Consider the following 17,607-nt stretch of genomic DNA (forward strand, 5'->3'; position numbering starts at 1 on the left):
TATATATACATGTGCATGTGTGTGCTTTACACAGTTACAGAAGTAGAATGCCCTAGAGGCTAAAAAGGCTGAAGGAAGGCTCCTGAGTTATAACTGTGGAATAGATAGGCTCAGTCCTAAGGTGCTGGCGAGCACATGGAGCGCTTTCTGGGGACGTGCAGCATTTTAAAGCCATCTCATAAGCACAGCCCCAAACACTTCAGCTCTCCTTGGCAGCGAGGCAGAACGTTTTCAAATAAGGCATGGAAATTTCTCTGAGCATCTTGTGAAGTTGTAGATCATACGGCTGCACAGCAGCTTTGCCTTGCTATTCTGCGAGGAAGAGACTAAGCCCAGGCCTGTGCATCTGGAAGGGCAGCCAGCTTGAAAGCATGCTGAGCTGAGCGCACTCTCTAGTCTTCTGCAGTAAGACGAGATGAAGCTGAATCCAGGAGTATTCCATACAACTGCCAAAGTATGATAGGTCAAGCCATGAAGCTCCCTGGGGTTTTCTTTCAAGATTACACTGAGGCCTCAGAAGCGAATCCTCCAAATGGCTGTAAGAGCAAACTCTAATCTATTATGGAACAAAATAAAGTATATTTTCCTGCCCCTGCTTTGCTTTCTTCCCAAGGGCTTGTGACTGACTGCATGGGGAGGCATATTAGTTGTAACTTAGAAACTGCAGGGAGAGTTAGGACTTGTAGCCTCCCCTATATTTCTTTAGAGGCTCTCCATGATCTCTAGAATGGTATGAAGTCTGCTCTCCTGCCTTCCCTGGTGCTGACTTCTGCAAGTATACAGGTGCCATCCTATATACTAGGGGAGATAGTCCAGAGCCCATAGAAGCTCAAGCCTTTGCAGCCAGGAGGGCTTGTGAATGGCAACGTTCTCTATGTTGGCCTTATTTTAATTTCTGTAAAATCCACTAATTGGTTACATTACTGTCAAGATTGTTATGCTGGTCAGAGACAAGGGCAACGCCTGTGTTTGGCAGGCGCTATTCAGTGATGCTAGGCCGATGTCGCAGATCCTAACTACTGTGTGACTATGTCAAGAGGTTCCCTTTCCACATCCCCCTGGCAACTAGAATCTGTTCTGTCACTAAAGTCCCTTAGACCCAGGTCACCCTCTGGCACCCTTTGGATTTAAACTCTTTCTCCCGAGTTCTCTTTCTTTGCTAGGTCCTTCCCCATAATCTACAAGGAAGCTCTGCTTTTCACTTCCTAAAACAAAACACGACCACTGAACCACTCTTCGAATATTCAAGTCTTTTTGTTTAGAATTTTTCACTAAACAGCAGTGGGCTCCATTCAATACGTTCTGCCTGTTCCCTCAGCATCCGTCAGCATCCCTGCTCATCCCGCCGTCATCGTCTAATCCAGTCTCCCAGTCTCCTTAGGTGACTCTGTCATGCGGTCAAGATTTTGGCTATTACTTGTGTGCTTGGAGAGTCTGCAGCCACTGTCTGTCCCATTCTGCAAATGACTTTTAGATTCTTCCCCCGCCCAACTGGTTTCTGCAACTTTATTTAAAGATCTATGTAAATCAATTACTAGGAGAGTTACTAGTTGATCACTCATTCATTGACAACTTGCATCATTTATTTGATGTTACATTAGACAGTATCAGAACACAGATCAACTAATAGCTCCAAGCTTCCTAATAATTTTAATGAAAATTACAAAATGTTTTGAGACTTTATTTTGGGAAACAAAGTGTTTGACTTCCTATTCCCACTCTCTGTAGAACAAGAGCAGGTCATTCCTTTACTGACACACAACCAGCCCATCACCTTTTGTGTTCTGCGGATGCTGTCGCTCAACACCAATCTTCCAGCCCCATCAGTTGCATCCTGTGACCTCAAACCTCCAACAGTGGAGGGCTTAAACAAGAATGGGTGCTGCTAGAACACAGCTGCTTTTGTGGATGTGAAGGCTGAGTACCCATCCATCTCCTCCCCGGCATGCGCTTTCTTCAGGATGTTAGAGTAATGAGCTTAGTGCTGTAACCAAGTGAGAGGGAATACATTGGCTGTAGAATGCACATGCTTCAGGTTTGTTTGTTTGATTGATTCTGAATCTTGGGCAACTGTTTTCAGGTAACTAGTTTATAGTTCCTTAAAGCAGTGATTGCCCAAAGAACTTAAGTCTTCTCTGATGAGCATGCAACTGAATTGAAGGAAGTAAACTAAACTAAACTAAACTAAACTAAAATAATGAGGTCTGATAGGGAAGCAGCTGGATAAGAAAACTGAAAAAGGAACAGTGACTTAAAGTTTATTCCAGCCACAATGCAGGTTCTTCTGACTTTGGGGTAGCATCATATGACGAGCTTCTGTGTTCATTCCCGAGGTGTTCTGTTGTACCTCTCTCCACTGTTCTATAGATCCGTGCAATCTCTAGCACTAGGGAGCCATCTGGGTCTGGATCACACAGCAGTGAACAAACAGATAAATGAACTTTAGAAAAGTTAAGGCAGGAGACCACTGTGATCTTAGACTACCAAGACAAATGCTGCCATTACTGTTAACATCTGGATGATAAATTCCTGCTGCAAGAAGTGGTAGTCTGTAGGAAAATGAAGTGTCAAAAAGAATACACCATCTTTAGCTGGGCAGAGGTGGCACACGCCTTTAATCCCCGTACTCGGGAGGCAGAGGCAGGTGGATCTCTGTGAGTTTGAGGCCAGCCTGATCTACAAGAGCTAGTTACAGGACAGGTTCCAAAGCTACAGAGAAACTCTGTCTTGAAAAAAAAAAGAATCTACCACCTTGATATGGGCTATCTATCATTGGGTTCCATAATTCTGACTTGCCAACGGAGCATTCCTCTCCATCTGGACTTGTAGAATTGTGCTGGAAGCTCTCGGGACAAACCACCAAGTTCCTTATTAGTCTGATTCAGCACTGTAGTCTGTGCTTTTCACCTGGCTCCTCATTATCTCAATAAGTACTCAAGGTCGAGCAAAACCCCCCAATTATCCAAGCGCTGAGGAAGGATTTGTCTTGCCTCACACCAGCGATGCCCGACCCAGATAGAGAGGAGGCAGACCTCAGGAGACTCTCCCTGAAGGCTAAATGGAGTGAAATGATTGTAGATTATGGCATCAAACACTCGCCAGAGGACCCCACTTAGATCTTTACGGAGCAACTTAGAAGATATGATGTCTTTTACTATCCCAAATATGAAGTTCCTCTTGAATTTGTTCCAAATCTTAGTATCACTCTCCCAAACTAGGAACCTGAGGGTCGCTTTCCTTGACTTGGTGCTGGCGTCCAAGGACTCGCCCAGCACTGCCAACTGAATCCACTTTGTAGTCTTTTACTCCCTTCTTCCCCTTCACACACAACTCTCCTGCTCCCTGTACCACCTCTCAGGCTACAAAACAGTTCTCAGCAAGTGGCCTTATTTTAATGTCGCCCTACACGGAGAAGTAGCCTCATAGCTACTGAACAGACAGGTCCAGCAGGGGAGCTACTAATGTCTAGGGGGAAGGTCATATAAATTGTTCTTCTAGTAAGATCTTACATCTCTTTATTCCCACTCAAATGTAGCCTTCTAGAGATCGTATTGGCATTGGTAGCTGATTCCCTTCAAACAACTTCCATTCTGCTTTACTTAAGTGGTCATCTTTGTTACTTGCAATTATAATCTGTTACTGTACACAGTTTCTTCTAATCTCTCCCATAAATTATAGATACTCGTTTAGTCCCATTGGTCTGTGACTGCCACCAAGGACAGGGCCTGTGTCTATGAACAACTCCATACACTTGTACTCTACGGAATGTGTCCTCTACCTACTAACATTCAAAAGCTTGACGATGGGATAAGTATTCTTGACCAGTCCTTTCCTATAGAACATAGGATTCATTCATGATGTTACGGGTCTCTGAAACTGCACTGCTTCTCATTCTCGGCCTTGGACTCCCCCAAGGACAAAGCAGGGGAATCAGAAATTCCGGCAGGTTTTACTGACCACACACTCTATCCTCTGGTTTTCCAACTGCCACATTCCTGCCTAAGCATTCCCTCCCTGGAGCAGACAGACATATACCCATCAAGATCGGCTGACCCCTCACAGAATTCCTTAGAAACACCATTTCCAACGGCTAGTTCAAAGTCTAATAACCTTTGGCCAAAAACTGCTTCTCAGAGCCAGCAGGAGTGCTCTCAAGCCAGCACTGTGGTTGTTTATCATGGCGCAGGGTCAAGGCATTCGGGAGCCTTGATGGAGAATAGCCCAAGAGCTATTTATCCACGGGCATGTCACAGGCCAGGCACGGGTGAGATAAGCCAGATGCTGCTCCACTATTACGTCTGTAAATTACCAGGTGAGCCTCTAAAGTCTTTGAATTCATCCAGCAGGAAGGACTACTAAACACACCCTCTTTCACTGCAAGGAAAAATGTCGAGGGCTTTATTTTTCTATCTACTCTCAAAAGGACATTAGAGACTGATTGGGTGCAGGGTGTTTGCTAAAGCCATATCCTCTCTCCATCAAGCCTCTGATGAGAAGGGGTGGAGACGCCGATAGGAGACAGTAATAAGATTTTACAAGATGGAAAGTGGAGAGTTCGGTGTAAATGGGGGAGGAAGGGAAATGCCTCGTCCATCTGGGATGATTGTGCAATGTTCACTGAGCAACTGGGCTTTAAAGCATCTAGAGCATTTGCATTCATCAGCTTTGCAGGACTACAATAAAGCAACGAGTTTTGCATATAAAAAAGAATCATGCAGCTTGCAGTGATTGGTCTTGAAGTTTCAAACCAAGAATAGGTAGCACCCCACCACCACCACTCATGTGATCTCCTGATGACAATATATCGTGGTGGGAGAGCACAGAAGAGCAAAACCATCATATCTGGAACTGACGCAGTAAAGGAAAGGGCAAGCAGGGTCCTAGAGTCCTTTCCAAAAACACAGCCCCAGCACCTAAAGACTTCTCATTTTCTAACACACTCTCCTTGTTCTATACACTAGGGACCAAGCCTTTATCATACAGACCCTTGAGTTATCATAATTAAATAGTCGTGGGATGATCTTTTTGTTCACTGTGAAAATGTATTGGTATGACTGGTTTAAATAGAAAGCTGAATGACCCACAGCTAGGCAGGAGAGTTTAGGCCAGACTCACGGGCAGAGAGAGGAATTAAGGCTGAAAATCAGAAGCCGCAAGAGACACCAGCAAGACACTGAGGAAGCTGGACATTAATTATGAAGAAGAGGTCAAAAGCCACGTGGCAGACTGGAGATGAATAGAAACAAGCTAATTTAAGTTACAAGAGCTAGGTGGGCACAAGCCCAAGCTAACGGGCAAGCTTTCATAATTAATAATAAGTTTCCTTGTCATTATTGGGGAGCTGGAAGTCCCTAAGGAAGCCCAAAAAGGTCCAACTACATTAAATAATTGAATCATACTCTAACCCCAGCAGCATTTCAAACAGGCAGGAGTCGGACAAGAGAAGAGAAAGGCAACTGCAGAGAACAGCACCATCAGAGCCAGCGACAAGGGACCGAGGACGTGTTATGAGTGTGGTGGGGATCAACAGGAGAGAAAGGCGGACATAGCCTCTGAAGCAGATCACGAATACCATGAATGAAGGAAGAGCCCACAAATGTTGAGATAGGAAGTTTGGGGAGATAGATAATCACTCATGGGATTCTAATGAGTCGCTGTCTCTTCTCCACTGTAGCTATAGGGGCTATGTAACGGCAGTCACCCCCGTGCCTAGTTCTCAACCACAGATGCATGTCAGCCTAGCAATCAGTCAGTCTTTCAGCCAGCCAGTCAGTTCTTCTAAGGGTGTGAAGTCTGGTCCTCTTTCTGGCCCAATCAATCAGAATTCTTCGGCGTAGCATGACGACTTGCAAGGAAATGTTCTGTGCTGCCCAACCAGCGTTGAGGATGAGCATCCGGGTGAAATGGGGTGGGGAGGCATTCGGGACAGGAATTTCAGGCACACTAAAGTTTCTTGCTCTTCAATAACTTGTTTGTATATCACTAGTGATGTGTTCCTCAGTCTGCAACAGTACTGTGTCTTCTAGGTGATAGACAGTCAAACACGTTAAGACTCCGGGGCGGAGTGACCATATCTTTGGGATTGGGTAAGCATTTGGAAAAAAAAAATTGAGGGACAGTATTAGAAAAATTGACAGGTGTGAAAATCAGGGTTAACTATCGGGAATGCCCACGAAGAGTCCATTACCAGCTGGCTCTACTTCTTGAAATGCCCAATGACCTCTATTAACATAGCTGGATCTCGCTCAAATTCTTGAACATCAAGTTCGTTACATAAGACAGAAATAGGACCAGGCTTTAAGTAACCTAATAAAAGAAACGCTGATACTTTCAGGACTTTGGGGTTGTAAAGGAGGCTCAGGGCCTAAGAGCACCAGCTGCTCTTTCAGAGCACCTGGCTTTGATTCCCAGCACCCACACCGTGACTCACAACCACCTGTAACTCCAGGGCCAGGACATCTGACTCCCTCTCCTTGGCCAAGAAGGGATCTGCATCCACATGATGCACAGATATACATGCAGACAAAATAGCCATACACATAAAATGAAAATAAATGCATCTTTTTTTAAAAACAAAAATAGAACCTCCCCCCCCACCCCCCGACCTCTTTCTGCTTTTGTTGAGGTACGCACTCCTGGAACTTGTGCTATGGCCCAAGCAGCCTTGAACTCCCAGTCTCCAAGTTCCCGGGTGCTGAGATAAGCCACCACACTCAGAAAGAGCCAGAACTTTTCTTGAATATTATATCCTGACACACAAGTTACAAAACATGGTCATTGTAGGTTAAGAAACTCGAGGATGGCAAAGCAAACATAAAGTTCCATGATAGCATTCTGTGACCTTGGTTGACTTCTGTAATTAAGTGAAGGAAAACATCCTAAAAAAAATCCCCAGCCATCTCTGGGGGAGAGGTCCAAGATCCAGAGAACAGCTCCCAGCCCTCTCTCCTCTGACAGGAGGAACTCAGCCTGGACATTGGCCTAGAGGGAGGTGGACCGTACAGAGTCTATCCCATAAGCCGGCCAGGCAGGCAGATGCTGTCCAAGCTAAATTCCAAGAGGAGTGGTCAGGAAGGACATCTCCTAAATCTCCTAAACAGGTTGGCAGACAGCAAGGTCGAGGTTAGAGAGCTGCCTGAAACCAAGTGAATATCAGGATGCTGGGAGTCTTGTGGAGGTAGCGGCACCACCAGAAACAAGAACCGATTGAGGCTAAGGTCCTAGCTCTGTGAGGCAGATAAACGGAGAACAGCTTGGGATGTGAGAAAGAGTAAGGGGCAGAGCACAAATGAGGAATTCAAAGAAAAAAGATTTAGCTGCTGATAGATGAAAAACTAGGTGTGAGAGGCAGTCTCGTCTCTTTACACACATGTGTTTTCCAGGCACACACAAGTTAGATGAAGCTCACAGGGACTTAACACGGAGCAACGATAAGAAGATTCACCCTCTGGCTGCGACAGTAATGAAAAGCAAATGGCAAAGCTACAAACAAAAGACAGCTACAGTGTCCTTCACGTCTTTCACACCCCAGAAGCTGTATGGGAAGGCTGAGTTAGAAGAATGAATGTCTATAGATAGTGCTAAGATACAAACCTGGTGATAATATGGGAATCGGGGTTACATGTATCATACAGCGGTCACTATGTGTTAGCGTGTCAGTGTGAATAATCTTCACAAAAATCTTAAAAGGCAAATATTTTCAGTATTCATATCTTTTGTCATTTTATTGTATGTAGGGTGTTTTGCCTGCACGTATGTCTGGGTACCACATGTGTGCAGTGCCCATAGAGGCCAGAAGAGGGCATCAGATCTCCTGGAATTGCAGTTATAGATGGTTGTGACCTATCATGTGGGTGCTGGGAATTGAACCTAAGGACTCTGGAAAAGCTGCCAGTGCTCTTAGCTATCAAGCCATCTCTCCAGCCCCATTATATCTCTTTGGGGGATATAGAGAGGAAAAGTAGTGAACACTACTGTGCTGGATAGTTTTATACTAAACTTACCCAAGAGGAAAGATCCTCAGTTAAAAAGTGACTCCATAAGATTAGGCTGCTGGCCTAATCTTAATTAATTATTGATAGGTGAGGATCTAGCTCATTGTGGGTGGTGCCATCCCTGGACTGGTGGTCCGAGGTTCTATAAGAGAGTATAGGTTGAGCAAGCCATGTGAGCAAGCCAGTAAAAAGCACTCCTCCATGGCCTCTGCATCAGCTCCTACCTCCAGGTTCTTGCTGCCCTGTTCTGACTGCCTCCAATGATAGGCTATGATCTGGAAGTGTAAGCCCAATAAACCTTTCCTCCTCAACTTGCTTTTGGTTATGGTGTTTCTTAGCACCAATAGAAACCCTAATAACTAAGACAACTACCCTTGAAGGAACAGCTCCTGGTTCTAATAATGACCATTTGGTTTCTAACAAATTGTTCAAGCTGCTTCTCATGATAAGGAACTGACTTTGAAGGTGAAGGAAAAACAGTAGAACATGAAAAAAGGCACAAGTGTGTTTTCATGGTCAGATTCTGGATTCATTCATTCAACTACCTACTAAGTACCAATTATGTGCCAAGATTTTTCTTACATGCTGAAGACTGAGTGCAGGTCTTACAAATTGGAGAAAATAAATAATATCTTTATATGATATAAAATGTAGTTCCTTGCAGGTGTGATAGGTCCCAAACATGTCATTTGAGAATTGGTGTTCTTCAACATGTTAAACATGTAACTGGATCTCTGATGTAGAGTTACCAACACTGTGAGGCTTGGAAGGCAGGGCTCACTGTTCACCAGCTATGCAGAAGAAGGGAATAGTATTGAACAGATGAGAAAGAGTCCTGCCCCAGGGTTGCCATGAACCTTGTACCCAACTATGAACGTTAGCCTGTCTAGATGCAGTGTGAAAAGCAGATAGCCTGCATTGGACGGCTTCTCAAGTCCAACTCTTACACCATATGCATAGACTGAGCAGGACCCAAGCTGCTCAGGCCCAAAACACACAGTCATGCTCAGTCTGGCAGCAGCAACACCAGGGAAACCCCAAAGAGTTGCATCTGATGTAGCAGGAACAATTTAGGCAGATTTCTGCAGCCAGTGTCTTTTTGAGAAGCATCTAAGGCACATTCTAGACTTGTTCTGGCTTCCAGCCTCTATCCAGCAGGGTTATGGGTGAGTGGAACTTCTGCTGGGAAAGCTGGGAAATGGCCAGCAGGGGTAACACAGGGCCAATGGGGACAAGATCTTCTTTGACAACTTGGGGATGTCTGGGTGGGATGCTACAGTGGCCTTCCAAGGTCACACAGTGAAGGAAAAAAATAGCTTTCTCTTCCTTAAAGTCCTATTGGGATCCTCGCCAGACTTAGGGTCCATCTGGGCCTCAAGAAGAATCAGGAAGGATTTATCACCGTTAATAATAATTGGCACATGACTGTGTGCAGAACTGAAACTCACATGGCCAATGGGGAGTATCCTTAAAAAACAAGCAAAGAGTCTGGGTATAGGAGAGAGAGAGAGAGAGAGAGAGAGAGAGAGAGAGAGAGAGAGAGAGAGAGAGAGAGAGAGAGAGAGAGAGAAAGAGAGAAAGAGAGAGAGAGAGAGAGAGAGAAGGGATATGCATGCATATCATTACAATGAGATGTTAGTACACCCTACCATGTCCCCAACCCTGCTCCTGGCTATGCTTTCTCAGCTTCCATATTATCATTCTCCCTGAGGTGCCAAAGCCACCCATCTGTTTCTTGTATTAGGAAAATTCTCCCTCCTTGGACACTATCAAGGAAACACGAAGCGGATCTTCCTTATACATGCTTTGAATGCCCTGTTTACTTTCTCCTGGCCAGAATCGCTCCCACATCTACCTTCTTCACCCAAGTAGAAGAATAATACTTATGTTTAGCTTTGTTCTTCCTTCCAGCGCTCAACCAACGGCTTCTTAGAGAATGAAGGCTAAGCCACCAAGCCAAAACAGAGAGCAAAGCCCACTCAATTGCTAATCTGAATTGTGAGGCCAACTGTCTGGTTTCCAAGAATCCTCAGTTAAAGGGCTTCTGCTCTTACAGCTGTCAGGAGGGAAGTAGAAGTCTTAGTGTTAACTGAGGATTGTTGCTCAAAAGGGACTCAGTATTTCCTAAATGAGAAATAAATAAAAGGTGGTTTTGATAAAGATAAATGAACGTGGAAATTTTTATAGTATAAAATGTGTTTCTTAACTCCTAAGATTGAATTCAAACCTAAGACTTCAGAGAAAGTTTCAATTTGAGTCTGGTATAATGTCATCTACTTTGACAAGGTAGGAATATATATATATTATATTTATATATGACCATGAACCAGGTAGTAAGAAATACATAGCGATCTAACAAATAAACAAAGAAATGGGCCTCACATAGTTTCGTGGGGGCTATGCGACTTGGGGTGCTCATCAACTCTTCCAAGACCCGACTCTCTTTTAGGAAATTCTAATTTACAGATTGATTTCTGAAATCAACCCTTCACTGGCCATTGGCATTGCTCTCTCTACTGTAGGCTAACCCACTGACCAAGGACATATAGGAAATGCTATTTGTGTTGCAAGGACTTGTGGGTAAAAGTCTGTGACATTCACAGCTTTCTTGGTGGATGCAGCACACAGGGGCGTCTGGAATCTCTTTCAAAGGGTTTCTGCAATAAAGTGGAGGCTTCCCAAATTTTAGCCTGGCACAATTTTATTACTTTAATTTCCCAAACTAGTATAATTTCTCAGCGATCAGTTGTTACAGGCAAGCTCAGCAGCTGCCACACATCTGCCTTGCTGTCCCAATGTCTGCAGTGGGCAGTTGTATCCAAGTTCCAGCCTTTGAAACTTTGAGCCCTAGAATGGAAGCCTAACTTCCCTGCTCTGCCCCGGAGTCCTCAGAAGGGGATGAATTAATGTCATCCAGCCATCTCAGCGGTCTCAGCCTCCAGCCAGAAAGAAAACGGAAGAGCCACGGTGCCTTTATGATATGATTCAGCTGCAATCACCTTCTCCCATAGGTATTGTCCTGTTTTCCCCGGAGGGGGCTGTTTAACGGTCACACTGGTGCAGAGATGCCAGCTCTGTGCCTCCCTTCCTGCCAGCCAGGAGGGCCTTGTGCTCAGCAGGCAGCAGCATGCTCACCCAGGATTCTGGCTGGGAGGCAGTTTTGATCTGATAGGAGACCATGGAGAACACTTAAGAACTCAGACCCTTGGTTGTGAGAAAGACATCCATTTCTCTTTCTCCTAGGGCTACAGTAGCCCAACAGAAGTGAGCTTAGGACAAAGGATTCAGGGAGCTGTTCACTCTTAGGTCTATGTGAGTTGTTCATTTTGACTCCAGTCTTACTTGGGGCTAACAGCATAGGTATAAGCGTGTGTGTGTGTGTGTGTATGTGTGCGCGCGCGCGTGCACGTGTCTGTGCATGTGTGTGTGCATACACAGTGGTAGTCATGGATTTTCAAAGTCCATACACCCAGATCAGTAGAAACAGCAGTCCTAGTATCTTGGAACTTGTGAGAGATTTTCAGGCCTCAATCCAGACCACTGGATCAAACTCTCAGGAAGGGGAAGGAAACTGTTGGAACATGCCCACCAGGTCATCCTGATGCCTCCTTAAAGAAACTTTGAGAAGCCGTGCAACCTAGGGAATAATGCTCCCAAAGCCACTCCCATCACATAGGAAGAGCCATCTTTCAAACACAATCAGAGCAGAAAGCAAGATGGTGGCCATGAACTTCAAGTCTTTCCTAAAGTCACCAGCAAAGCAGCGACCCCTTAACAAGTTGATTTTTCTCATGTACACCTAAGTAAACAGCACTCCAGACCTGGCAAGTGCTGGCGACAAAACAATGACTGACTTAGTACTTTCCAGCTTCTTTCCCTAGTGCTGGTCACTCAGTCAACCATCAGGCTATTTGAAGTCTCAGATTCTCATGTCAAGGCACTTGTGTGGGTCAGGGAAGCTCATATAGGCAAGGCAGGGGGAGCTATGGTGACACCTCCGACATCCTAAGCAGGGGTCCTGTTCCAGGGAGCCAGGCTGAACAACTGAGCTGGGAGGAAGCTCAGCTGGCTTCCTTTATGGCAGCATGTCTTTTAAAGGAGTCTACTCCAAGCCCAAATTAAAGGTCTAGAAGTGTATGAAGCTTCAAAATGAGGGTGACAGGAGCAGAGAACGGAAAGGAGGAGGGACACCAGGGCCTGCTATTAAAATGTTTTTACGGCAAAAAGGGGGTAAGAAGACACATTGAATTTTTTTTTTTTCATTTTCATTTTGCCCTAGGAACCCAAGCCGTCGGGAGTACTGAGCTATCTATGACCAACCGCCCTCAGCCCAGTGGCTTCAGATACTCTGTGTTGGCGTTAACTCATTTGCCCAGGGTCACAGGATGGTAAGGGATGAAATCAGAGGCAAAGCGGCTGAGGGGTGAACCTAAACGGGAGGTCTTAGAACTGAAGACCTTCATGGAGTGCGAAAACATTTCTGCATAGCTTCCTGAGAATGCTTCCCATGGACTTTCTCAGCTCAGGCACGTGCCCACTGAAGACCTGCAAGGCTAACAGCCTGCAGGGGGCACAAGGCTAGTGGGTGACAATCATTAGCAGAATCCCCCTTTTGTCCCTTTCAATAAGGTGTGCTGCGGGTAGGAGCGCACGCATGCTCAGAGCCAGGTACACAGCCGTCCCCTTCATCCTGGTTTTCCTGGCCGGCTCCTTGCTGCAGGAAGAGTTGGAAAGAGACTTCATGACTCACAATTTTCCTCTCAAAAAGAACTAACTCCAAGATAGCTTTACTTCCGGGGGACAGGAGGAGCAAGCCATGAAGAAAATTCACCTCGGGCACTTTTCCATGGTGCCCCCTTACCTTCCTCATTTAGAATCCAAGGCAGAAACGCAAACACCGAGTCAAAGCCACAAGTGCCCTCTTCAAAGGCACAGGAACCAGCGGGCAGGTCCAAGGCACTGGCAAACTGCAAGGCTGCGGGCACAAAGGGATTTTCAGTTTGGGTTTCTGCCTGGCAGCATTGCACCAACCCTGGGCACTACCTGGTGAAGGTTGGGGGAGGCACACAGGAAGGAGGGAGAGAAGGATGCTCGACCTTCCTCGACGCTCCAGGGACCCTCCTCTGTGTAACTCCACGCCCACCCCCATCCCAGGCTTGACCAGGGCAGGGAGCTTAGTGGCTGCGAATGATCCAGAAGAGCCGTTGGATGACTGAGCCAGCACCAGGAGCCCCACCCTGCCAGTACGAGTAGTAGAGTTTCCAGGACGCCCTCGGGGGTATTCCTGTTGGTTCTTACCTTGCACTACCAGCAGGATTCCGCCTAGCAGCATAGTTGCACTTCAGGCGGGAAGATCCTGGGAGGGCTGCTGGCTGCTGGCTCACTATGACCCGCTGCTCCGAGGGAAGGGAGAGCGCGAGGCAGGGAGCTGGGGACCCACTGGTGATGCCACAGGCAACAGCTAGCTGCTCAAGTTCTTAGAGCCCGTGGAGCCGCAAGCCAAGATGCCTGTGTGCAGAGCGCGCTGCGCTGGGCTGTAGCACTCGGCCACTTGTAGCTCAACTGGGCGCGGGACGACGGCCGGACTGGACAGGGAGGAGACAACTGCACACTTGGGAAGGGCTAGCCACCACTGGGGGGAGAGAAGAGGTCAGTACGCGGTGCGTCCAGAATTTTAAAGCTGGGGACCAGACCTCTTGCACACACTTGGAAGGGGCCGTCCCTCTGCTGGGTTGCGACTAGAGGCTCCCGCCCCGCCCATTCGCGGTGGGAAACAGCTTATTTCAGGGGACAGCCTTCCCCGCATCTAACTTGTCAATCTCTCGGGACTGATCCTAATTTTAACCACTTTCCCTCAGAATGGAAGGGGATGGAATTCTGCTAGGACTTTCTAGAGGAAATTTTGGATATGGTGGGGGCGTGGGGTGGGGATAAGCTCCAATTCTCAGAAGGTTCAGAATTAATGGGCCAGTGTTGCTAACCCTGGAATAGCACCCCCCATTTTTAGCCAGAGGAATGTTTGGCATGCTTGGTGCTCAGCATTCCCTGGTCCAGTGAAATGGGGGGCATTCCTCCTCTCTGAACAGCCATCATAGCAGAAGGCTGGGAAGGGGGATCACTTCCTTGAGATCTGTTTGTTACAAGTTTGAGACTGAGCAGGTCTCCAACAATGTACTCATGCAGTAAAATCAGTTTTTTTATGCTCCTTAATCTTCTTTGTAAATTTGGGCAGGCAATTCTGTAACTAGCGTGGGTTTTGTTTGTTTGTTTTTGTGTTTGATCCCCCGAAGAAGTCCATGCTTGAGTGGTCAATCCAGTACGGCTGGAATGGGACTCCTGATTCTGTACCTTTCTAATCAATTTCCAGCTGTGGCTGGTCTAGAACCACCTGGCGCCTTGCTCTAAAACACTCCGGTGCAGCTGTTAAAGCTCCGCTCACTGCCTTCCCTTGGATTTCTTCAAGCCTGTTTTCCCCCTCCTCCGCAAGCAGCTGTCTCTCCCAGTCTGGCCGGCCTCTCTCCCTGACCCTGGATGGATGCTGCAGTGACTAAAGCTTTCCTTAGTCTGGCTTCCTTTTCTGACCTCTCCTGCAGTGCTTCGCCCGGTCCCACTGATTGAAATAAGACCACTGGTTGATGGCTCTCAAACCGGAAGCGCAGCACCGAAGGCTCCTGGTTCACTATCACCTGTGTTTCCTGTGTTTCCTTTTGGACGCTTGTGAGTTGTCTAGCACTTACCAGGTCACAAGGATGACAGCTCACTTTCTCTAACTTCCTCTTCCACATCTAAGCTCACAGAGTAATATTCCAATTGCAGGGGACTGAAAAACTTGCCTGACTGCTCCCTTCATCCCAAGACAATGCCACATCTTGCCTATTCCGAACAGACATCACACCAGGTCCTGACCTGCTCCTGGTTCATAGTCAGGCCCTGATTGAAACATGTTGTCAGCCTGAGACACCACAGTGGCCTCCTGATCCCAATCTTCCCACTTCTTCTGCCTGACCTACTACATTTCCATCTTAGTAGTCATTACGGCCTCCTTTTAATACAGAAATGGGGCCAGACCACTTTTTGCTGCAGACCTAAGAATTTCCCACATCATTTACTGAAATCCAAATTCTTCACAAGGACCAGTCAAGTCGTATCAAATCTCTTTTCATCCCCTTACTCCACAGCCTCAACAGCTTGACTTTGCTCCTTCCGAGCAGTCCAGCTGTGTCCACTCAGATCTCTGCACGAGCCACTTCACTGCTCAAAATGCTCCTCCCCAAAGGTGCTCTGCTGCCCGGTTAGGGCTGGTGTCTGACTCTGCTGTCGCTCTAGTAGTGGAAAACATAATAGCCATCTCCGTAGACACCCTGGGAAAATGTCTGGAATTCTATTTTGAAATTGAGATATATATTTATGAAATTTATGTAAGTTATGATTCAAAGGATCAGAAACTTGTTCAGTTAATGCACCTTGCTATGTTTATATGCATTCTCTCAGGGAGGAGGGGGAAAGGAACATATATGCTATTATAAATATGTAATAGAAATAATTTCATTTGACCTTCATAAGAGGTTGGTGTGGTTGCTGTTACAGTTTAGATCGGGAATGCTCCTGAAAGACCTAAGATGTATTACATTTATGTTGTGAAACATTTGTTTAATGATGCAAAGATATGTTGCAATCTTGTATGTTACATTTGTTTAACTCCATGAAGCTGTGTTACTTTGCTAGTCTAAAACACCTGATTGGTCTAATAAAGAGCTGAACAGCCAATAGTAAGGCAGGAGAAAGGAGACAGACAGAGAGAATAAATAGAAGGCAATATCTGGGAAAGAAAGACAGATGTACAAAAAAGGAGATTGAGGAGAAAGAAAAAAAGGGGCCAGCCACCCACCCACACAGTCACTTAGCTACACAGCCACCCAGCGACCCAGCCACACAGCCACCTAGCCACATATAACCACAATTAGTCAGTTAGTCAGTCAGTCACAGAACAAGAAGGAGCCAAAGAATAAAGAATAAAACAGCTCTGCCCCTGTGCTAAAAGTTTGGGTTCCCAGCCCGATGCTATGGGGAGATAATGGAAGATTAACAAGTGGGGTCTTCTGGGAGGTCCTCAAGTTCTTGGGGGTGTGATCCTTAGCAGGGTGGTGAGACCCCAGCTTGTTCTTCTTTCTCGCTTCAAAATCTTGACCATAAAGTTCACAGCTTTGCCCTGCCACACAGTCCCTACCATGATTTGAGCAGGTAAACTGCCAAACTGTGAGCCTAGGGAAAACGTCCCCTTTATAAGTTGATTGCCTCAGGTATTCGCTGCAGTAGCAGCAAGTTGACTAGAACAATGAGCCTCACGTAATGGACGGGGAAACTGAGGAACGACATCCAGTGACAGCACAGGAGCCTCCGTTGCCTTACGTTCTGTTCTGTGTTGGTGTCTTGCTCCTAGATGGTACTTTCTGCTGGGTGTAAACACTAACAGTCAGATATGTATCATCTGGGCTTCAGGACACTGTTTTCAGCTTCACAAGCCACTGTCAAACCGATGCTCCTCTTCTCAACTACCCACAGAATATTTGAAATACTTAGAATTACCTTAGATTCATTTGTGGGTCCTAAGTTGTAAGGAAGTTTTAAAAAAAAAAAACTTCAAAATCTTAGAAAGCTAGCCAAAGTAATTAAAATATGTTTTAAAGCCTTAAGACCACACCACCTATGGCCACGTAAGGAAAACAGGATCATTAACACACATAGCACAAACTCAGAGGAGTAAAATCCCCACCCAGGGTATAATTGCGTGGTCCCTCAGCCCTTGGTGTAGGTTGGCTACCTGATGTGTAGTTCAGTGTGCAGGAAGTTCACTGGGAGGTGCCCTGGGATCAATGCCCATGGAAGGAAGGAGAAGGCAGCAGGATTGGGCTAAGAAAGAAGTAAAGTTTGAATGCAAGCTCCACAAGCCCTGTTCTACCCAAAGAGACTCAAGGTAAAATAGCCTATCCAATCAACCCATGGTAGCCTGGAATGACCAGGCCTTTACACTGCCACCTCTGTCAGCCACTGGGTGTGGCCTTTCTTGGGACAAGAGTGATCTTGAGCCAGGCGGCTCCTAGTGCTGAGGCTGAGAAGAAGAATTGGATAGCTGGAGACTGATGACCATATTCCCAGTGTCTGAGATGACAGAGCCTTTCTTGGAGAGCATGAGGAATGGATCGTACCCACCACAGACCTTTGTACAGGAGGAAGAAGTATTGTAGAAGGCAGGCAGAGGGTTGAGGAAGGACTCAGAGAATCTAGGAGTTCTGCGCATCAGCCCTTGTCTTTGGTGTGGAAAGCACACAGCTGCGGTACTGTCTTATCATTTAGAAAAAGTAGGTGAGGGTCCAGGGACCCAGAACTCCGTCTCCTAAGATTTAGTTTAGTCAAAGGACCAATAATGCATGGAAATGTCTGGCTGAGGAAAAAGTACACAGATTTAGGAATTATGGTAGGTTAATAGTGCCCTCCCCAATTTACACACACACACACACACACACACACACACACACATACTTAAGCTCATGAATGTGGCCTTATTTGGGAAGAGGCTATATGCTTAAGTAATCAAGTCAGGGATGTTGAGATG

The 17,607-nt window shown here is 46.2% G+C and overlaps 1 protein-coding gene and 1 pseudogene across 2 annotated transcripts in view; both read right to left on the reverse strand.

Annotated features, from left to right (window-relative positions):
- Mamdc2 (MAM domain containing 2) overlaps positions 1–13,694 on the reverse strand; it is a 130,405-nt gene extending 116,711 nt beyond the window's left edge. Inside the window, exons 1-2 of one of the 2 annotated variants that reach the window (XM_050159299.1) lie at positions 13,293–13,692; positions 12,856–12,969 (exon numbers count right to left, since the gene is read on the reverse strand). In XM_050159299.1, the coding sequence (XP_050015256.1) occupies positions 12,856–12,969; positions 13,293–13,326 (148 nt within the window). In that variant the 5' untranslated portion in view covers positions 13,327–13,692. Of the gene's footprint in view, positions 1–12,855; positions 12,970–13,292 lie in introns of both variants that reach the window. The other variant, XM_050159307.1, reaches the window with a different exon arrangement.
- Positions 2,302–3,892, reverse strand: LOC126511419 (ubiquitin-conjugating enzyme E2 2-like; annotated as a pseudogene).
- Positions 13,695–17,607: the final 3,913 nt, after the last annotated feature.

The sequence above is a fragment of the Alexandromys fortis genome, unplaced genomic scaffold (assembly GCF_014885135.2).
Source record: "Alexandromys fortis isolate MF-2015 unplaced genomic scaffold, M_Fortis_MF-2015_v1.1 scaffold_10, whole genome shotgun sequence".
Lineage (NCBI taxonomy): Eukaryota > Metazoa > Chordata > Mammalia > Rodentia > Cricetidae > Alexandromys > Alexandromys fortis.